This window comes from Heloderma suspectum, chromosome 3 (genome assembly GCF_057233095.1).
Source record: "Heloderma suspectum isolate Gila_16-S chromosome 3, 16-S_ref, whole genome shotgun sequence".
In the NCBI taxonomy this organism is placed as follows: Eukaryota; Metazoa; Chordata; class Lepidosauria; order Squamata; family Helodermatidae; genus Heloderma; species Heloderma suspectum.
Genome location: NC_139460.1, coordinates 90,336,275 through 90,359,304, shown reverse-complemented (window position 1 = coordinate 90,359,304; position 23,030 = coordinate 90,336,275). Strand labels below are relative to the sequence as shown.

Below are 23,030 nucleotides of genomic sequence, written 5' to 3'. Positions count from 1 at the left end.
GGCGTTTCTCCTGATGTACTCTGCATATAAGTTAAATAAGCAGGGCGACAATATGCAGCCTTGTCATACTCCTTTCCCAATTTTGAACCAATCGGTTGTTCCATGTCTGGTTCTTACTGTTGCTTCTTGTCCCTCGTACAAGTTTCTCAGGAGACAGGTAAGATGGTCTGGTACTCCCATCTCTTTAAGAATTTGCCACGGTTTGTTGTGATCCACACAATCAAAGGCCTTCGCGTAGTCAATGAAGCAGAAATAGACGTTTTTCTGGCATTCTCTTGCTTTCTCCATGATCCAGTGAATGTTGGAGATTTGATCTCTAGTTCCTCTGCCTCTTCGAAACCCAGCTTGTACTTCCGGTAGTTCTCGGTTCGCATGCTGCTGAAGCCCAGCTTGTAGGATTTTGAGCATAACCTTGCTGGCATGTGAAATGAGCACAACTGTGTGGTAGTTTGAACACTCTTTGGCATTGCCCTTCTTTGGAATTGGAATGTAAACTGACCTTTTCCAGTCTTGTGGCCACTGTTGAGTGTTCCAAATTTGTTGGCATATTGAGTGCAGCACTTTAACAGTATCATCTTTTAGGCTTTTAAATAGCTCAGCTGGAATACTGTCATCTCTGCCTCCTCAGACAGCCACTTTGCTTTCTTGCATTTCTTTTTCTTTTTCTTTGGGATGGATTTCGTTCCTGCCTCCTGAACAATGTTACAGACCTCCGTCCATAGTTCCTCAGGCACCCTGTCTATCAGGTCTAATCCCTGAAATCTATTCCTCACCTCCACTGTATATTCATAAGGGATATGATTTAGGTCATATCTGAATGGTTTACTGGTTTTCCCTATGTTCTTCAATTTAAGCCAAAATTTTGCAATAAGAAGCTCATGATCTGAGCCACAGTCAGCTGGAGGTCTTGCTTTTACTGACTGTATAGAGCTTCTCCATCTTTGGCTGCAAAGTACATAATCAATCTGATTTCGATATTGACCATCTGGTGATGTCCATGTGTAGAGTCGCCTCTTGTGCTGCTGGATTTCTTCAGATACGTGCATAGTAAAAGACAGAGGAAAGAAATGGAGGTTCAACTGCTAAATAAAGATGGCAAAATGATAACAGATGACAAAGAAAAGGCAGAAGTGCTCAAATCCTACTTTGGTTCAGTCTTCTCCCGAAAGGAGGTCTATGAGCCCCCTGACAAAGGCAAAGTACAGGCCGAAGGGGCAAAATTGCAGCTTGAGATTGATAGACATATGGTCAAGGAACACCTAATTTCTTTGAATGAGTTCAAATCTCCAGGGCCAGATGAATTGCATCCTACAGTAATAAAGAAACTGGCAGAAGAACTCTCAGAACCGCTGTCTATTCTCTTTGAGAAATCATGGAGGACGGGGGAAGTGCCAGATGAATGGAGGAGGGCTAATGTTGTCCCTATCTTCAGAGAGGGTAAAAAGGAGGAACCTGGGAACTACAGACCAGTCAGTCTGGCATCAATCCCTGGGAAAATTTTGGAGCAGATGATAAAGCAATCAGTCCGTAAGCACCTTGAAAACAATGCAGTGAAGACTCAAAGCCAACATGGATTTGTCAAGAACAAATCCTGCCAGACGAATCTGATCTCATTTTTTGATCAGGTAACCTCCCTTGTTGATCAGCTAACCTCCCTTGTGGGAATGCTGTGGACATACTATACCTCGACTTCAGCAAAGCTCTCGACAAAGTGCCCCATGATATCCTGATTAGCAAACTAGCTCAAAGTGGGCTAGATGAAACAACGATCAGGTGGATCCACAGTTGGCTACAGAATCGGACTCAAAGAGTGCTTATCAATGGGACCTTCTCAAACTGGGGAGAGGTAATGAGCGGGGTACCGCACGGCTCAGTCCTGGGCCCAGTGCTCTTCAACATTTTTATTAATGACTTGGAGGAGAAGGTGCAGGGAATGCTGATCAGATTTGCAGATGACACAAAATTGGGCGGGATAGCTAATATCCTGGAAGACAGAAACAAAATTCAAAGTGATCTTGATAGGCTGGAGCGCTGGGCAGAAAACAACAGAATGACATTTAATAGGGATAAACGCCAAGTTCTGCACCTAGGAAAAAGAATCCAAATGCACAGTTACAAGATGGGGGATACTTGGCTCAACGACACTACAAGCAAGAAGGATCTTGGAATTGTTGTGGATCACAAGCTGAATATGAGCCAGCAGTGTGATGTGGCTGCAAAAAAGGCAAATGCTATTTTGGGCTGCATTCATAGAAGTATAGCTTCCAAATCCTGGGAAGTGCTAGTTCCCCTCTACTCAGCACTGTTTAGGCCTCATCTGGAGTACTGTGTCCAGTTCTGGGCACCACACTTGAAGAAGGATGCAGACAAACTGGAGAGGGTTCAGAGGAGGACAACGAAGATGATCAGGGGACTGGAAACAAAGCCCTGTGAAGAGTAGGGATGTTTGAGAAATCCTCCACAGACCCCAAGGAGGCCAGATTCTATTGAATCCAGCCCCCTGAAGTCTGTGGAGGATCAGATCTCCTACCTCCGTCTCCCTGCGAAGTCCCTCACCAGCTGGATCCTGCCTGCTGCCGGCTCCAAAGCCCCAGCAATATGGCCACCATTGCCGTATCGCTGGCTGGACTGACGGACAGTGGGCACAAATGGTGTCCGCTACGCCATTTGCATCCCTGCTCTTTGACATGATAGGTTACGTAAAGATTTACGTAGCCCATGGCGTGAAAAAACAGGGACATAAATGGCGTATTTGCATCCCTGTTCCTTCGCGCGATAGGCTACGTAAAGATTTACATAGCCTATCACGTCAAAGAGCAGGGACACAAATGGCATAGCGGGCACCATTTGCGTCCGCCATCCATCAGTCCAGCCAGCGATACGGCAATGACAGCTGTATTGCTGGGGCTTCGGAGCCGGCTGGCAAGGATTCCAGGGGGGAGGAACGGATCGCCTCCCCCCACCGGCGGACCCCCCGTGATTGGCAAGGTAAGGGATTTGTACATCCCTAATGAGGAGAGACTGAAAGGGCATGTTTAGCCTTGAGAAGAAAAGACTGAGGGGAGATATGACAGTGCTCTTCAGGAACTTGAAAAGTTGTCACGGAGATGAAGGCCAGGATCTCTTCTCGATCATCCTAGAGTGCAGGACACGGAATCATGGGCTCAAGCTACAGGATGCCAGATTCCAGCTGAACATCAGGGAATACTTCCTGACTGTTAGAGCAATACATCAATGGAACCAATTACCTAGGGAGGTGGTGGGCACTCCCGCATTGGAGGCATTTAAGATAAGGCTGGACAACCACTTGTCAGGGATGCTTTGACTTGGATTCCTGCATTGAGCAGGGAGCTGGACTCGATGGTCTTGTAGGCCCCTTCCAACCCTACTATTCTATGATTCTATGAAATGCCAGAGCGCTGCTGCAGGTCAGTGTAGACAATGTGGAGATAGATGGACTAATTGTCTGACTCAGTATAGGCCAGTTTCCTATGATCCTATGAAGAAAAGTCCTGTGCATAAGTACTTGGGTGGGGCTAAGATGGAGTTTAGGAATCCAGGGAATGGGCCCATAGATGCGGTTGGACACACAATGGCAGGACTGTTGTTTGTATTGTCAAGTCCAACAGTTTGGACTAGAAATGTGCCCCAAGCAGGAACTGATAACGTTTGTGCAGACCAGATAATGAGTTAGGCCACGTCAACAATTAGACACATTTGCAGCATAGTATGTAAAGATGAGAGAGTCTGTCAAGTTTATCCATGCCGGAGCGTGGGGCGGGGGGGGGGCACTCTGATAGGAAGGGGCTGCTGGAGGAGGGATGTCCTAGTGCAGGAGACCCTCCCATCTGCCCTAGCCAGCATAGCCAATGGTGAGGGATGATGGGAGGTGTAGGCCCAGACTTCTGCAGGGTCGCACGTTGCCCATCCCTGGCCTGGAGCAAGAGTTCTCAAAATGTTTTCTAACTTTCTGACCTTACTTCACCTTCCAGGACCCTGCTCTGCATGCATATTCCTCAGAATTTCAGTTTATCAGCACTTAAGGATCATTTTCATTTATATGATATGATGCACTGCTATAGAGCATGTACAGAGTGCTTTCCCCACCACCACCACCACTGAGCAATTGCACCCTGTCTCCACATATATCCAGTTATAAGGGGGTAGAAAGGTACCAGGGAAGATGCCATGGCTCCCATGCAGGCCTGAAGACCACCACCATTCTCCTTGATTTTAAGCACAGCTCACACCTCCCTTATTAGTACCCTGTACTGCTGAAACACAGTCCATCCCCTGCCACCTAAGGCTGCTCTGGTGTTTCCACGTCCCCTCCCTTCTGGGAAGACTTCAGACTTCCTTTCTGAAAACGTGGTCTTCCTTGCTGGGCAAGCTCTCCATCAAAAGCTCACCTGCCCAGCTTGCTTATGTATGGCACCAATAATTGGAAGTTCTTCCTAAGTCCTTGAGCTACGCAAGGAGAGTTGATTTTGGTTCCAAGCCTGCTGGGGAGAAGATAAACCTTCCCTCCCCATGTACCACCTTTCCCTTCCCCGCATGCCCATATTATTTTTTTTTAAATGAGATACATAGCTGCATCTAGTTTGGCCCTGAGTTTGAGCCTTGACTTACGTTTTGTAATAATACGGGAACCTGCCTCTGAGCATGTGCAGTGTGTCTTTCTCTCACCACTGAGCTACTGCAGCCTGCCCCCCCCCCCACAATACACATGCACAATGAAGAGGGGAGCGTTTCAAAGCAGGTGGCATTGCTGCGACAAAGCCCCATGCTTATGCCTTGCCAGAAAAGTCTTTTCCATCATTTCCCTCACTCTCCTTCCAGCATTTCTTTAACAAACAATGTATCTGAGCAGGAAGGAGAGGGCACAAACCCATTATGTGTATCTTACCGAGCTTGCTTTCTCTTCACCCTTCAGTTGTTCCCCTCCCCAGACTCTTCTGGCATGGAGACAGCTGTAGGAAATGCAGAAAAGGTGCCCAGCATAACTGCTAGGCTCTTTCCTCTACCTAGGCCTGACACAGTCCCGCTGAAGCTACTGCTAGCTAGTAGGGAAGAAGGGAGAGAGAGCTCTAGCTCTGTTACTCTGTATACAAGCTTCCTGAGCAAGCTGGCAACCTCCACCCAGATGACAAAGACAATACAAAAAGGGATTGGTGAAAGGCTCAAAATGTGAAGCCTGCTTCACCCATTATCTTTGGGAACATGAAGATTGTGGGAGGATCTCATTATTACTGCTGCTGCCTAGGCAGCTGCAGCATGCATGAATACACACACACACACACACACACACACATGGAATATTTAAAAAATAAATTAAAAGTATTTAAGATTAATCTGGACAATTAGAGAGCAAGGTGGGGCAAGGCTTAAAAGGTGTGGCTGTCCTGGGAGAAATGGGTCTGGTGGTGGTAGTAACAATGTAATTAAAATGTATTGATTTTGACCCTTAGGCAGAGACTTTGTTCCCTTCCTTGCTTTTTCACATCCCTGCATGCACCACTGACACCAAATAGATGTGTAGGAATCTGTATTTATATGTGCAGAAAACAAAAGAAAATGGAAAACTCTATGAAGAAATCCTTGAGCCCATATTATCCATTCCCTGTAATATCTACAGCTGTGAAAAAATGCATCCGAACTATTCCTTATATCCATGCTTAAGCCTTCATGATCAGAAATAAAATGTAGTCCGCCTACTTAGGTCCGTATGGCAACAGTCTCTGTGGCAAGCCAAGACAATGCACTGAAGCAGCTATTCTTCTCAACAAACGATGTGTTATCTGCTAAATCAACATTTCAGAGATACAATTGGTTGCTAAAAAGTTAGTGATAACTAGAATCAACATCTGATGTTTCCCAGAGGCCCTGTGTTAGTTACTGTATTGTTGTTTGCCACCGTCAGCGTGCTTACGCAAAGAAAAGTGGGGTATAAATTCTGAAGTCAATTAATTAAATACAATAAATACATTTCATTCATCAGAGGACCAAGGTAATTTCATCTATCACTCACAACAGATTGAGATTAAGGAGACTCATTATATAATTCATGCTATGTGCAAATGTTTGATCAAACTCCAACACCCAGTTAGGAGAAGGGGTGGATATGTCTGATAACAAGGCTGTATTGTTTGCATAGGAAAAAAGTAACGCCAGCAATGATCCTACGTGAATTGGGGTTTTCACAATGCCTTCTAAGGGCAATAGTGTATCACATGGCAAGTAGATAATCTATTTGGAATCCTGTGGTTGTTTGAGTTCTCTGTCCTGTGCATAAATAAATGCAGAATTGTAGCCATTGTGTCTACACTGACTCCCTTCTCCTTCAGCTGTCCCCCATAAGTCTTCCAAAGATTTATTTATTGCCACTACACTGGCCTGGAAAATAATGGTGTATATATATATATATCTCCATCCATCCCAAAGTCTTGGTTTCTGTACAATGGAAGCTGCAAGCTGCAATTGTATAAAGATGAATGGAGGAAAGGAATCACCTGGATTCTCAATTGTAATCATCAAATGCATGCTGGCGCATAATAACAAATCAGTATTTTTCTTTTTTGAATGCACAGTCTGAAAGGAGTTACGGGAAAATTTATGCTAAACCTTGAAAACATGAAAAAGTTTCCCTAGACACAAGCATTTGCTCTTGTTAGTATAACAGGCCTTTTTTTTTTTTTCTCCCTAATGAGGTCCTCCCACCATGAGAAATGAACAAGCTCCGAGTGCTGTTTGCTGCCTCTTCAGACCATCAGCACAGCTTTGATTTAAGGACTTGCACTTTAATCACCCATCATGTGTCATTACCCCGACAGGCGGCAGCAGCCGCAAGATACAAGCTCCAATAAATTGCATCGAAAGTCGCTGAAGCGATCCTTTGTTGATTTTCTTTTACAGCTCTTCAATGGCAGATCAGCTGTCATAACAACACAGTGCCCGTGGCAATAGGGTGAAATTAAACGTGAAGTATGTTCAAGGTAGCGGGTAGAAAAACCGGAATATCCTTTTTTCCCCCTGTTGATTCTAATGCTTTAAAAAAAAAAACTCCTCTCAGTACTGCTGAGCCTGTGGCAACTGTCTGAAATGAATACTGTATCTTTGTAGGATAATTGCCAGATGTACCATCACACAAATATGAAAATGTGCTTTGGTATGCAGATGAGTACCTTGCTATCAATATTTTTTTAATTGAAAAGACTGGCTTTTTATGTTTTTTTTTAAAGTTTAAAGCACAAAAGACATCTTAAAATTGGACTTTTGAACAAAGAGCAACAGCTCCCCAACCACATACTCTGCTTCCCCACCCCCTTTTTTTGCTCCTTATTTTGCTCCTACATTAGAGACAAGAATAGAGATGCCTGTAGCAGTCACATAAAGTGCAACATTTCTCACTTCAGATGCAGAAAATGCATGCAAGGATAAATAACACAAGATGCTACTATTTTATTTATTTCATTTCTATACTGCCCAATAGCCGAAGCTCTCTGGGTGGTTCACAAAAATTAAATCCAAACAACACACAATAAAACAATTTAAAATATACAGAACATTAAAACCACAATATAACAATACAACCACAATAAAACCTAGCAGCAGTGCAAGAGTTTAAAATACAGATTTAAAACAGCAAAGATAAAAATTTAGAATGCTAAAATGCCTGGGAAAATAAAAAGGTCTTCACCTGGCGCCGAAAGGAATACAATGTAGGCGCCAGGCGAACCTCACTAGGGAGCTCATTCCAGAGCCGGGGTGCCACAGCAGAAAAAGCCCTCCTCCTAGTAGCCACCCGCCTCACTTCCTTTGGCAGGGGCTCACGGAGAAGGGCCGTTGATGATGATCTTAAGGTCCGGGCAGGCACATATGGGAGGAGGCGATCCTTCAGGTAACCTGGCCCCAAGCCGTTAAGGGCTTTGAATGTTAACACCAGTAGGGATGGCGGAGAATTTCTCCCCGAAACTTCGGGGGGCCGAGCGCCAACGTGTTCGGCCCCCCGAACAAGTTTCAGGGAGAAATCCTCCGCACCCCCCCCCCGCACCCCGCACCCCCCCCCCAGGACGGGACTTGCCTTCGCCGAATGTCCCTCCCGGCGGCGGGTCCGGCCAGCGGTTTGGCGGGTGTTCGTGCGGGGCGGGAGCGGCAGCCGGTCTTTCGACCGGCTGCCGCCGCCGCCATTCCAATAAAAGAAAAAAAAATGCCCCCGTGATAGGCTACGTGACGATTAACGTAGCCTATCACGGCTAGATTTGCAAAGTCAGCTGTGATAAGCTACGTTAATCGTCACGTAGCCTATCACGGGGGCGTTTAAAAAAAAAAAACAATGGAGTTCGCGGCCGGGCGAGGCGGGAAGCCTCCCCCCCGGCCTGAATTTCGGCCGGGGTGAGGCGGGAAGCCTCGAAGCGCCTCCCCCCCACTGCGAACAAGCTTCGATGAAAGGTAAGTGCCTTTCGTCCACCCCTAAACACTAGCACTTTGAATCGGGCCCGGAAATAGACTGGCAGCCAGTGCAGCTGGAAAAGTACTGGCGTAATATGAGCTCGCAGGCCAGTCCCTGTTAACAATCTTGCTGCCCTATTTTGGACCAGCTGAAGTTTCCGGACCATTTTCAAAGGCAGCCCCACGTATAACGCATTGCAGTAATCCAGACGAGACGTTATCAGAGCATGGATAACTGTAGCTAGGCTATCTCTGTCCAGATAAGGGCGTAGTTGGTATACCAGCCTAAGCTGATAAAAAGTGCTCCATGCCACTGAGTTCACCGGTGCCTCAAGTGACAGTTCTGGATCCAAGAGCACCCCCAAACTATGAACCTGATCCTTTAGGGGGAGTGCAACCCCCTCCAGAACAGGTTGAATATCACCTAGCCAGGCAGACGAACCACCCACTAACAGTACCTCCGTCTTGTCTGGATTGAGTTTCAGTTTATTAGCCCTCATCCAGTCCATTACCGTGCCCAGGCACTGATTCAGAACAGTCACTGCCTCACCTGGTTTTGATGTAAAAGAGAGGTAGAGCTGGGTGTCATCTGCATATTGATGGCACCTCAGCCCACACCTCCAGATAACCTCCCCCAGCGGTTTCATGTAGATGTTAAACAGCATGGGGGATAAAATAGAGCCCTGTGGAACCCCATGGCACAATTGCCATGGCACAGAGCAGTAATCCCCCAGCACCACCTTCTGGAATCGGCCATCCAAGTAGGAGCGGAACCACTGTAGTGCAGTGCCTCCTACTCCCAACCCAGACAACCTATCCAGAAGGATACCATGGTCGATGGTATCGAAAGCCGCTGAGAGGTCCAGGAGAATCAACAGGGTCGCACTCCCTCTGTCCCTCTCCCAGCAGAGGTCATCCCACAGGGCGACCAAGGCAGTTTCCATTCCAAAACCAGACCTGAAGCCCGATTGAAATGGATCTAGATAATCTGTTTCATTCAAGAGTGCCTGGAGCTGTCCTACAACCACCCGCTCAAGCACCTTGCCCAGGAAGGGGATGTTGGCCACTGGCCTATAATTGTTAACATCCTCTGGGTCCAGGTTAGGCTTTTTCAGGAGTGGTCTAATTACTGCCTCTTTTAAAGCGGCAGGCACCACTCCCTCTCTCAAGGAGGAATTTACAACCTCCTGGACCCAGCCGGACAAACCCTCCTTGTTTGATTTAATAAGCCATGAAGGGCAAGGGTCAAGCACACAAGTGGTCGATCGGACTTGGCCAAGCACCTTGTCCGCATCCTCAGGCCTCAGTAACTGAAACTCATCCAATAAAACTGGGCCAGACAGTGCTCTGAACGTCTCTACCAATGGAACTGCATTAATGGTGGTGTCCAATTCATGACGAATCTGAGCGACTTTATCCTCAAAGTGCCATGCAAACCCGTCACAGCGTGCTACCGAGGGTTCCACCATCTCTCTCCCTGGCCCAGAATGTAACAGGCCGCGAACCACTCGGAAAAGCTCCGCTGGACGACACTGAGAAGATGCAATGCTGGTGGAAAATAACTGTCTCTTTGCCACCCTCACCGCCACAGAGTAGGCTTGATAGTGGGCTCTTACCTGTGTTCGGTCAGACTCAGCACGAGTTTTCCTCCACCTGCGTTCTAGCCGTCTCCCCTCTTGCTTCATTGCCCTCAGCTCAGGTGTATACCAAGGATCTGGCCGGTCTCTGCTCAGAGGGAGAGGGCGCTTGGGCGCGATCGTGTCAACTGCCCAAGTCATCTCTGCATTCCACAGAGCGACCTGGGCTTCAACAGGAGCACCAGCCATACCAGCAGGAAAATCCCCCAGAGCCCTCTGGAATCCATCGGAATCCATTAATCTCCGGGGGCGGACCATTTTAATAGGTTCCCCCCCTTGCAGAGGGGAAAGGCCGCCAGGAGTCTAAACCTCAGCAGGAAGTGATCTGACCATGACAAAGGGACAGATGTTAATTCCTCCACTTTCAGATCACCATCCTCCTGCCCAGTCGAGAAAACCAGATCAAGCATGTGTCCTTTTGTATGCGTTGGGCGGATGACATGTTGGGACAGCCCCATGGTTGTCATGGCGGCCATGAAGTCCTGAGCCGCCCTGGATACAGCAGCCTCGGCATGGAAGTTGAGATCCCCCAGGACCATCATCCTAGGGGTCCTCAACACTAAGTCTGAGGCCACCTCCGTCAGCTCAGGCAGGGGGTCTGATGGGCAGTGGGGTGGGCGGTACACCAACAGAATCCCCAATCTGTCCCGGGTACCCAACACAAGGTACAAACACTCAAGATCTGCACTCGAATGAGCAGGAAGCCTGGAGAGGGAGATTGAATTCCTATAGACCACGGCAACCCCCCCTCCCCGACCCTCAAGTCAGTGTTGGTGCTGCACCGAGTACCCAGGAGGGCACAGCTGGGAGAGAATGACCCCTCCCAGTTCCCCCACCCAGGTCTCAGTAATACATGCCAGGTCAGCCCCCTCATCCACAATCAAGTCATGGATGAGGGAGATTTTATTTTGGGCCGACCTGGCATTCAGCAGCAGCAGCACCAGACCCGAGGGCAGACTGGTAAGGCTGCCAGGAACCATCAGGTTGGGGGAAGAACCAGAAGAGGGGACAGCTGTAAGGTGTCTAGCCCCTCTTCTCCTCAGCTGGCCTGTTAATCCCCCAATGCCATACCTCCCCCTGCCCGTGACTACAGTTATGGTGGCACCTCTCTGACTCCCTGAGTTGCCCAATAGTCCTCCCAGGCACATATTAAAATGTTAAGATATAAATAGCACAACAGTTTAAAAGAATATAAAAGATAAAAGAGATAAAAGAGAACAGCAGCTAAGAAGGAGCAGATAAAGTCCACGTTTGCCCCTTTACCCTTGTCTTTAAAGCTGCTGCCCTCTGCTGCCGCTATTTGCTGCTGGTATTGTGGCTGCTGGTGTCTCTGGAGATGCAGGTGGGTAGGTCTTCAGGTCCTACGCGACTCCAAGTGCGATGCTAAGCGCACACTTAGCGTCGCACTTGGCGCGACGCCGAGGCGCATGCCGAGGCGCTGCCTCTGGCAGCCCCGCCTTAAGTACCTGTGGGCGGGGGCAGAAGCAAGCTCAGGCTCAGGCTCACCCGGTGCAGCTGCTGGCTGGTCCTCCTTTCCCAGGCTTCTTCCCGAGCAGCCTCTGGCAGCCCTGCCTTAAGTACCTGTGGGCGGGGGCAGGTACTTTTCCACCGCTTTTACCCAAAATCCCATTAACTGGAGTTGTCAAGAGCACAATCGAGAATGTTTGACAAGCAAATCATGTGCTCTGGCCCCAAGCTTTAGCCCCTTCCCCTAAAATATAAAGATGTGCACACAAGCGTATGAAGGGCTACGAAGACATTAGCAAAAATAGTTATTTACAAAACGTGTTGCACAAGTGAGGGCAGTCAACATATACGACACCACCTCATATAGAGTTTGGTCATTGGCCCTTCTAGCTGAGCACCGTTGATGGGCTAGCAGTGGTTGTCCAAGCCATAGACGGAAGTTATTCCAAGTCCAGTTACCAGAGATTCTTTAGCAGGGCATGACACGAATTGAGCCTGGCACTTTACGCATGCAAAGCACATGATCTATCACCGAACAATGAGCCTACCTTCAGTCACCGCTAGTTTCCAAGGTAAAAAGTTCAGCAGAATAAAAAATGGTATATTCTTTTAGTTAGGAGTCTCGGGGTATGTTTGTGGCCGAGTCGGGAAAAGGAAGCATCATCCCTCCATGGAGTTCATCCTTGATGGTAGAATTAATAAAGCAGCTGGATGGATTACATTGACTGAACATTGAATTGCATAAGAGGCAGTTTGTGGGGAAATCTAATGGTCAGAAGTCTTTGCTTTTGCAGCCTGGACAGCATCAGGGCTCTTCAAATTGTGTTCCCAGGGTAGATTCCCGCACATCCACTGCAGCATACAGTAGCCGAGGATTTCAAGGTCCCCTCGTCTGGATGGTGCAACTCCCTTGTGGGCATCTAAGCTGGTAAACTCTATTGTCCCATTATGGCCCTTTTTAGGATTTTCCTGTTACTCTTTGTGGTTCCCACTGGGGCAATATCTGTAGGCGAGTCCATAATCAGCAAGATAAACCTCGCATGGATTTCCATAGCCCAAAAGTAAATTTGCTGCTTTGATGTCCCCATGCACATATTCATTTTCATGTATATATTCTAAGACATCCAGCATTTGCACCCCAATCTGCACCACAGTTCCCTTGTTAAACCTTCATCCTTCTCTTTCCAAGATGGTTTGCAAATCTTCGCCTAATCTTTCCGTCACCATAAATCTGTAACTCTTGCCATTGTGTTCAGCCTGTCCTGATCCCCAGAAGATAGGAATCCCTAAAAACGCTAAACGTTTCAGCTTCATCCGCTTCTTGATGTGATCTTGTTTTGCAGCTCGCTGGTAGAATTTCAGTTCAGAAAACAAAGGCCCATTTTCACGGTATTCCACTTTAATGACATGCAGCGCACCGTCATCTACTGGAATATCAAGGCGAGGGGATGCTAAGTAGATCAGTCCAAATCCTCCCTGGGCAATCTTACGACCCAGTCTCCACTCCCTTTTTTCATTATCTTTCAGTATTACTCCTTCCTGAACAGGAATAGGAAGGTTGTATTTTTCATGCCTTTGGGGAGGCATCACACCCCTGGAGAAGAGGACGGGCTCCCCACCTCTGTCTCTCGGGCTTAAAAGTCAGGGCACAAGGCAGGGAGGGTCCCCTCCTGGGAAGTGTGTGTCCTGCGCCAGCTTCCCTCTTCCTGAGCCGCCTGCCGCCACGCCGAGGACGGCCCTCCCGCGCCCGGCCTGTTGGAAGGGAGCTCCCACGCACTGCGCCGCGTGGGAACCGCGCCCGGTCACGTGCGCACACGCCCAGGGGCCGGCGGCAGGGATACCAGCAACACCGCGTCGCGCCTCCCTCTGCGCGGGGCCCCGGGGCGGGAGACTTTTCATCTATGTAAATTGTATCATTCAGTTTATCCTTGTAGTCAGTCACCGCTCTAATCCTGTCTAACAGAATAAAAGATGAGAAGCCTGAGTTTTTCTTCCCAAAATATTTTAACAGGACATATTTTGTTGGGAAAGGTACTTTGTGTACAGGAGGGCTGTCCTGATATGATGGTACAGATTGTTTTAGTTGTATCTTAGCATATTTAATACTTAGTGGCTGCTTGATTGAATAGATATTATACCAACAACAAACTGGGTGACCAGCCAGATGGGCAATTAATAAATTTAATAAATAAATAAAAAATCCTTCTCCAGTGGACCACATTTTGTCAGAACTCTCCACCATGACCTGTCCGTCTTGGGTGGCCCTGCATGGCATAGCTTATGGCTTCACTGAGTTACACAAACCCCTTCGCCACAACAAGGCAGTGATCCATGAAGGGGGAAAAGGTCTTAGTTTAAGGTAAATGCAGCCAGTAATAGCTGCATTTAGCTTAAACTAAGACCTTTATGGCTGCAAATGGTGTAGTGGACACCATTTGCGTCTGTGCTTTTTCACGTGATAGGCTACACAAATATTTGCGTAGCCTACTGCGTGAAAAAACAGGGACTCAAATGGCGTAGTGGACGCCATTTGTGTCCACAGTCAATTCGCCCAGCCAGAGATATGGCAACGGCGGCCATATCGCTGGTGCTCCAGAGCTGGCTGGTGGGGAGGATCCGGCCGGAGAGGATTCCTCCTAGAGGCAGAGGTAAGTCTTCTGATCCTCCACAGACTCCAGGGGGCCAGATTCTTTTGAATCCAGCCTCACTGGGGTCCGTGGAGGATTTATCTCCCATCCCTATAGCTAACACTCTGGAAGACAGAAACAAAATTCAAAGTGATCTTGATAGACTGGAGCACTGGGCAGAAAACAACAGAATGACATTTAATAGGGATAAATGCCAAGTTCTGCATCTAGGAAAAAGAAACCAAATGCACAGTTACAAGATGGGGAATACGTGGCTCAACAACACTACAAGCGAGAAGGATCTTGGAATTGTTGTCGATCACAAGCGGAATATGAGCCAATAATGTGATGTGGCTGCAAAAAAGGCAAATGCTATTTTGGGCTACATTAATAGAAGTATAGCTTTGAAATCCCTGGAAGTACTAGTTCCCCTCTACTCAGCACTGGTTAGGCCTCATCTGGAGTACTGTGTCCAGTTCTGGGCACTGCAGTTTAAGAAGGATGCAGACAAACTGGAGAGGGTTCAGAGGAGGGCAACGAAGATGATCAGGGGACTGGAAACAAAGCCCTATGAAGAGAGACGGAAAGAACTGGGCATGCTTAGCCTTGAGAAGAGAAGACTGAGGGGAGATATGATAGCGCTCTTCAAGTACTTGAAAGGTTGTCCCAGAGAGGAAGGCCAGGATCTCTTCTCGATCATCCCAGAATGCAGGACACGGAATAATGGACTCAAGCTACAGGAAGCCAGATTCTGGCTGAACATCAGGGAAAACTTCCTGACTGTTAGGGCAAGACGACAATGGAACCAATGACCTAGGGCGGTGGTGGACTCTCCCACACTGGAGGCGTTCAAGACGAGGCTGGACAGCCATGTGTCAGGGATGCTCTGACTTGGATTCCTGCATTGAGCAGGGGGTTGGACTCGATGGCCTTGTAGGCCCCTTCCAACCCTACTATTCTATGCTTCTATGATTCTATGATGAAAAGAGACTTCATACAGTGTAATCATAAGTGTGTTTACTCAGAAGTTGGTCCCACTGGCTCCAATGGGGCTTTCTACCAAGTAAGTGTCCATAGGATTGCAGCCTTAGTGAAGATTCCTGGATGTGTGAAAAAAAGACATATTAATATTGGTAAAGATGAAGAATGGCAGGGGTGAAAAAAATCCAGATGTTCCCTACTACAGCAAAGAGCCATTGCAGCAGGACCGGACCCTATTTTGCATGGTCACACTAAAAAACTAGAATGGAATTAGGAGAAGTGCAAGCTTCGTTAGGTGTAGATGGTGCAAGGCAGTGGTGGTGGTATATAATAGCACAAATTGTACGAACAATGTGGTCAGCGCACACACATCCTTAGAAAGGCCACCACTGTAGGGAAGAAATTATAGCCTGCCGTTGTCCTGAGCAAGTGTGTCATGCAGAAGTGGCTCCACTGCTGAGCACAACGCGAATGGAGGAAAAGCAGGGAAAAGGTTCTAGATGCAGGAAGCATTTCTCACTCCACTTCCCTTCAAGTGCTGTCTCCAAAGGAGAACTTTTGTTCTTCATGTGAGCCACCCTGGAAAGAATGTGCGCTCAGGGTGTGGGATACAAAGTTAATAAATGAAATGAAACATGCCCTACAAAAGCAAATGTCAACAGAAATGCCAGATTTCTTTCTGGGCTTGCTTATACAGCTAGTATAACCAAGGCAGCACCAGGCTGTTGCTGTTGGTTAAAATCCTAAGTGAAGAAACTAACTTCTGGATTGCTTGCATATGAGGGAATCCAAACTCCTTTTTCACCTGACTGTCTGGTTCACCATCTCCTCGGTGTAGATGGCCCTCTGTAGATGGCCCTCTCTGGCTCACCATCTCCTCTGTGTAGATGGTCCTCTGTTTATCTCTGTACAAGGTAATGATTGTGACATGGTTTAATTTTAGACAAGAATTTCCAACAGGGATAGGGAACTTCTGGCCCATACCCTAATCCAGTCTGCAGAGGTTCCCCAACCAAGAAGAGTCTCCTTGGATTCCTTCGGGGTGGGCTTATCCTTCTGGTGCTTTGACGTCAGGGGTGTGGCCATGCCCCCTAAAGTCATCTTGCCCATGAAGACTGGGGGGGTATCCCACCCCAAAACTGTTCCCCACCCCTGTTTTACAACACAGGCAAGGCAAGAACAGTTTATCCAGAAGCCCATTCTACCTGCACTGTGAATATGCTTCATTTTCAGATTCACCCTTTGATGATCAAATCCAAGCTTGACAGTTCACCATTACAAAGATCTCTAAGTACTCTTCCAGTACTTGAAAGGTTGCCACAGAGAGGAAGACCAGGATCTCTTCTCTATCATCCCAGAGTGCAGGACATGGAATAATGGGCTCAAGTTACGGGAAGCCAGATTCCGGCTGAACACTGGGGAAAACTGCCTGACTGTTAGAGCAGTACAACAATGGAACCAATTACCTAGGGAGGTAGTGGGCTCTCCCACACTAGAGGCATTCAAGATGAGGCTGGACAGCCATCCGTTGGGGATGCTCTGACTTGGATTCCTGCATTGAGTGGGGGGTTGGACTCGATGGACTTATAGGCCCCTTCTAATCCTGCTATTCTATGATTCTAAGGGCACATGGCTGCTTTTTACACTCCTGGTCTGGCATTACAGCACAAACCTAGGAGTGCAGAGAGCAACACCTGGGAACAAAACATTCTACATGGCATTGGGTTTCATGTACCAGTTTCGTCAAAGGAAAGCACAGCATCTGGGATGGGATGCATCCTGAAAGGCAGATGTTTGGGGCCATCAACCAGCAGGGCTCCTGCGCATTTGGCAGTTGCATGTCAGAGGAATGCAACTGGGTGGTGTCCTTCATGGTTTGGTGCAAGAAACAGCTGGCTGTGTGTGAGTGGAGTGGAGTGGATGGAGATGGAGTGGGCCTCCCTCATGGTCTGCCTAGGATGGGACTGTGGCTCCATGGTCCCATCAATTTGTACCTGTTGGAGAGTGGGTTGTGTGAGAAGGAAAAGACTATTCAGCTCCATGCATCCAGACAGAACCTGCAAGGCAAAGGAGCTCCTGAGTGTTTGGCCTACAGTGACAATGGTTGGAGCAGAGCCCCTGAGCTTAGCCAGTAGAGAGTTTAGCTGCACTGGAGGTAGGGATATCAGACCCAATGATTTTTCAGCTCACTTAAATTCTCTGAAAATTTCTTTGAAATTCATTTTGGTTCGCTCCGGTTTTTGTTTTCGACCTGTTCTTTGGCTTATTTGAATGGGAAAACTGTGAATTTCTGTGTGTATTTTTCAAAAGTGCCCCCCACTGACTATGTCAGTGTGAAAATGCACGTGTTTTTTTTTTAAAATGTGCATTTTAAAGTGGCATATGAAAAAATTGTGCATTTTTCAAACGTGATCACAAATTCGTGCATTTGCAAACATTTCTTGAAAAAAAACAAAAGCACTCCTGCTTCCATTCATTTTTGGGATTGCTATGGGACATGCTTGGATGATTTGCAGACAAAAACAAAATTCTTGTACATCCCTATGTGGAGGGCAGTGCTTCTCTGCGTTGGGGAGATATTACTCCCTGCTGTTGGGATGGAAGAGTATTTGAGCAATACAGTTGAGTCAAGGCATAGAAGTTGCATGTGGAAAAAGTGGTAGTGTGGAGGCATGGGACACCATCACAAGTCAGACATACTTTGTCAGTAAGTCTTACCCTCTTTTCTTGCTTACCTGTATGGGGTGTTTTGCATGGCATTCCAGGATTTGGAGTAGAGTGGGGTTGGGTGTTTGTGCCTGGAGTCCTGGAGCAGGGGTACCTGTTAGGGCTCTAGGCAGAAAAGGATTTGTTTTGTGTGAAGTGCTTCCCATTTTCATTTCTCCCATCATCAAAATTCCCCCTTGTGAGCGCTGTGTATGCATGACATGGGACCAGATAAATATAATTCCTTCCCGTGCACCCTATCATCTCGAGTTATGGTCTCCCTGAGTGGGGGCTGTCTACTGGTGGTGATGTGCTATAAATAGGTGTGGAGTTGCACCATTTCCTGGAGTCTGTCCAATGTGGGTGGAGTGATCATCGACATAATAGGGGCAGCAGTTTCCCGTCCTGCTGAAGTCAATGGGAGGGAAATTTCCTGTACCAGGTCTGGGGCTGGCTGGAGTAAAGTTGTACCATTGATGGTGGTGTGACCCTAGATTGAAGGGATATAGGATACAGCATAAGTGTGCTCCTCCCCTGTGCCTCCCACATCTCAGCTGTGACTCTGCCATTTTAGCCGTTCCGTGTGCCTTTGGTGACAAACTGGGTCCGCCACCGGTGTTTCCCACCAGCGTATCTCTCGTGGTGGTGTAGCTGACATTCTGTTAGTGTAGGGGTGAGCACCGTATGGCCCCTGGGCCACATGCATCTGCCTGGCCTTTTTTGCAGCCTCCCTCCAACTTCTACAAAACCTGCCACTGAAATTCAGCAATACGGCAGCAAAAAAGCTCTGCCTTTTCCATCCTTGAAGGAAAACAAGCAGCTGTTTGCCTCTGAAATTCAGTGTTGTGGCAGCAGAAAAGAGCTGATGTTAAAGCTAGTTTTTGCTGCCATGCTGCTGAATTTTGACAGCAAATTTGGTGTCAGGGTGGTAGGGGCAGGGGTGTGGTCTCCAGTGGATTCTGCGTGGTGGGAAGTTGGCCCCTGGATTCCTGGAGGTTGCCCACTCCTGAGTGAGTGCAACACAGCTGCCACCAAATCCTGTAGCCCCTCAGACAGCAGATCTGCTTGCGCCCTTACTCTCCTTTTCTGGAGCCTGCTGAAGTCGCTGAGATTTGCAACCAAACCACAATTGTAGTAAGTGATTTTGGATTTGCAGCTTCAGATTTTTACTTTTCTAAGGTGCATTTTAAAGAGGAATATTGATTCTCTGGTATTTTTGGACTATGTTTCCAATATCTCATGATTCATTTCATGAGGCAAATAAGTCTCTTACGATGATGTGAAGAAAATCACATTTAAAATGTAGGCTTACTGTGGAGCAGTAATGCAGTTTTTGTGACCACAGGGTATTTTTAAAGTGTGTAAAATGGATGGTGGCTTGGCATGTAGAGCTGTCTGTCTGTCTGTCTGTCTGTTTGTCTCTCTCTCTCTGACCCTCTGTTCTAATTCATTTGCCACCCATTGCATCATCCACAGGACTATAACGGAATGTAAAACAAGCCAGTTAAGATGTGTACTTTAATCTTGGAAACCTTCCATTTTAAAAGAAATGTGTTTGAAATCATCCTTGCATTTTTAAAGAGACAGTATAAACCTAAAATGTTCAGTCCTATAGGAAAGCTGACTGCAGATTTTAGGAGCATTATATCAGGCTTTTAAGTAAATATATGCCAAGCATTTTGACAGCATTTCAGTATTACTGTACTTGCTCATTGCATTATTAGGAAAGATAGCTGAAGAGGGCTCTACAGTTTGTCTGTCTTGATCCTCTAATGACCCAGATCTCATTTTCTGTACATTTTACCAACCTGAATATAATCAGCAGTATCCATTTCGGTTTTATCCTTAAAAACAAGCCAGTTTCTGTTTCTTCCCCACCATGCTTTGAACTTTATTAAGCCAAGGGTGTATCCCAGTGAATTCTGTGGGACTTACTCCCAAGTAAGTGTGCATAGGATTGAGATAAGAGGTCAGATAAGAGTTCTGGGTGAAGCTCCTGAACTGATTCTTCTTTGGAACTAATGGTGTCTGGACTATACCTCTTCAATTTGTATATTTGTAGATAAATGTGTTATTACTTATTGCAACCTGAATCTCAAGTGTCCCCTCTGCCAAAGAACGTCATATTTCTAAAGCTAGCACCAGGGCCAGCCCTACTACTAGGCAGAGTGAGGCAGTCACCCCAGGTGGCAGATGCTGGGAAGTGGCAGTAAGGTACTGCAAGGAGAGAGTTGTGGGTCACACAGTCTGCCCTGCTCCCTCTCCCCCCAAAGCAGCCTTCAGATATGGTAGAATGTGCTGTCTCATTGCCAGCATTGAAGAAGATTCAGTTGCCAGTCAGCTTTTGTACATGGGATGAGCGGGGGTGCCGTCATGTCCACTTCAGCAACAGAATGTCTTGGGACAGCTCTGCTGCCATGAACTTCCCACCAGTTTGAAAACAAGGAGGATACTACAGAATCGCACCAAATGGATAGTTCCTTAGAAACGAGATGGCAAATGTAATTTAGTGGGATGTTGGCTACAATCCTGTATATGGTGAAGCACACATAAGTAAGGTGGCCAGTTACGCATCTCCAAAAAAGAGGACACAGATCTGTGTAACATTTGCATATGGTGATTTATATGTAGAGGTGAACATTTAGAAATGATTACTATAATTTAAATAGAAATACAATACATGTCACCAGAATGTGTCAGAAAGTCACCAAGTGACTTGTGTGCTGCTGCTCAGTCTGCTATCCAGGTGCTAACTGCTGAAAGGCCCGGCTGCTCTCCCATCTTACGGTTTTTTTATCTGTAAACCAGACTTGGACTGGGCAGCCCTTCAGATAGAGTTCTATGACAGATAGAGGACTGTCCTCTGTGGGGATGGGTGAGAAATTCACTCTGTCAAGTTTTTTTTTTTTTTTTAACAGATATTCCTGATTCGCACATCCCAGAATCAAACATGGAACCAAACGTAATTTGCGATTGGCAATCTGTACATTTCTGGGCTTGCAATGTATTCTGTAAAAGAAAAAAAAGTCTTCGACAACAGGCGCACATTTTAAAAATGCACAGTAAACATGGTGTAAATTTCTACAATGCACACAAACACGCTCTAGTCAATGGGGACATGTGTACAAAATGCATATACTTGAAAATGCACACAAGAATTTATACAGATTTAGGTGTGGGGCAAAAAAACTTGTATGGAACCAGGACAGAATGAGCTTGGTGGTAGAAACCCAAGAACCGTGATGAGACTGAGTTTCACAGTTCCGCCCGTCTGTAGTCTTCTGTTAAGTGGGACACTTGGCCACCCTATACATAAGTCCGAGATCAAGAAATAGTGGGAGACCATGCAGGGTTTGAAATTGAGTGCTGGTAGGAGGATAGAAGGGTTCTCAGGAGGGGTGGAAGGAATAGAGTGCATGCTTGGAAACAGAGGGGAAGCAGCTAGGAAAAAAGAGTTAAAGATGAAAAAGAGGGAAGAAATTAGAAAAGAAGGAGAAGAGTCAAGAAATGTGTCTGAGTATCTCTCTATATCTATAGATACAGACAGACAGACAGACCAACAGACAGTTGTTGTTCAGTCGTTCAGTCGTGTCTGACTCTTCGTGACCCCATGGACCATAGCACGCCAGGCCTTCCTGTCCTGCGCTGTCTCCCAGAGCGTGCTCAAGTCCATATTCATTGCATCAGTGAGACAGACAGAGATAATAGCAAAATTCTGATCTTTTAAAGCAGTGGTCTTTTTGCCTGTGCAACTGGCATGTTCTGAGATTTCCCCCCATATATCTGCTTAGTCTTTCAAAATCTACTCTCATCTTTCCTTACTTTTGTTAACATTAAGAGTCTTCTTGACCACCTTTCCTCAGCTAAACTTCAGATTTGAATGGCGTCAACTGTTAAACTACCATGTGTTAATACTGCTGACTCACACATCCTCCTCTTCATCCCTGGTTTTCTAAATGACAGATTGAAAAGTGTCAGGTTGCCTCCCACCCATGATAGTTGCTTAGCTTCTCCTTCAGTGTTGGATACTCATTCAAATCAACTCAGGGTTGATTTACTGCGGGGTTGCTGCGTTTGGAGGTCATTTGGGGCACATGACATGACGTCATTGCCATCTTGCAGCCACCCCGGAGTTTCGTGCTGAAAAACCAGTTCTTCTGAGACTACTTTTAGTCCAACTGTTGTCCTTAATTTGGCTTGTCTGCGCTTCTATTGTGGTGTGCCCCACCCTCTGCATTTACTCCAGCATGATTTCCCTGCCCAGGGGTATGTCTTTCACTTGACTGGGACCTCACTGACCCGGTCAAGGGGTGTTTCCCCAGTGTTTTCCCTTCCTGTGTTTCCCCGCTGTTTCCTCCATTTCAAGGCTGGCCGTCAGAGTTCTGTGCTACCTCATGCCATTTACTTCACCTTGGCTACCACTAAACTCTGGTGGCCATTCCCACAAAGTATAGGCCTGCTCCGGGCAGCCTCTAACTTTTTTTTTAAAACGTAAAGCATTAAAGCAAAATAGCACTTTTGTTGGCAGTACCTACACCCCCTATCTCACTATATTGCAGTAGGTGAAATAGTGAGATAGGGGGTATAAGAATTGCTGGCAAATGCATGATTGTGAGATACTGAGATGGTGAGTTAGAGGGTATAGGAATTGCTGGCACGATAGTAAGAGAAGTGATAACGCTTGCTAATGCGGTTTTAAAGGGGAAAAAAAGACATTAAAAAAATTGGCGAAATCAGGCATAGGTTGGGGAAGCAGGTGTCTCCTCGGAAGTAGCTCCCATTGTGGTCAATGAGGCTTGTTCCCTAAATATCGATGCTGTGTTTCTTTACTGTTTGCTTTGTTGCTATAAGGAAGTAATTAATGTGAAGCTTTGCTTCTTCACATTATGGGAGCTTCAGGGGAAGGAGAAAGGGAGGTAGAGCCTGGATGGGGGGCGGGGGAGAAGCCTCTCTTATTGGTTGAGCAGCCCCTGCCAGTCTAATGACATTCACTCCAATCCCCCCCCCAACCTGGAAGTATGTTCCCGTGAAGCGACTTAGAATGGTGTGGTGCACTTGTTCGGGGAGCCCTGCGTGGACCAAAGCTGGTTCCTTGAAAAATCCAGGTAAACCACCATTCGCTTCTCCTTCCGTTGTCATGGAGACACCTCTCTGGTCTTCCCTT

The 23,030-nt window shown here is 46.9% G+C and overlaps 2 protein-coding genes across 2 annotated transcripts in view; one reads left to right on the top strand and one right to left on the bottom strand.

Moving 5' to 3' along the window:
* DSCAM (DS cell adhesion molecule) overlaps positions 1 to 23,030 on the top strand; it is a 534,028-nt gene that overhangs the window by 342,608 nt on the left and 168,390 nt on the right. The gene's annotated exons all lie outside the window — the stretch shown is intronic.
* On the bottom strand, positions 12,318 to 13,139 carry LOC146349911 (serine/threonine-protein kinase VRK2-like). The gene is given in 1 exon segment (XM_084841726.1): positions 12,318 to 13,139. A coding segment is annotated over 1 exon segment (822 nt).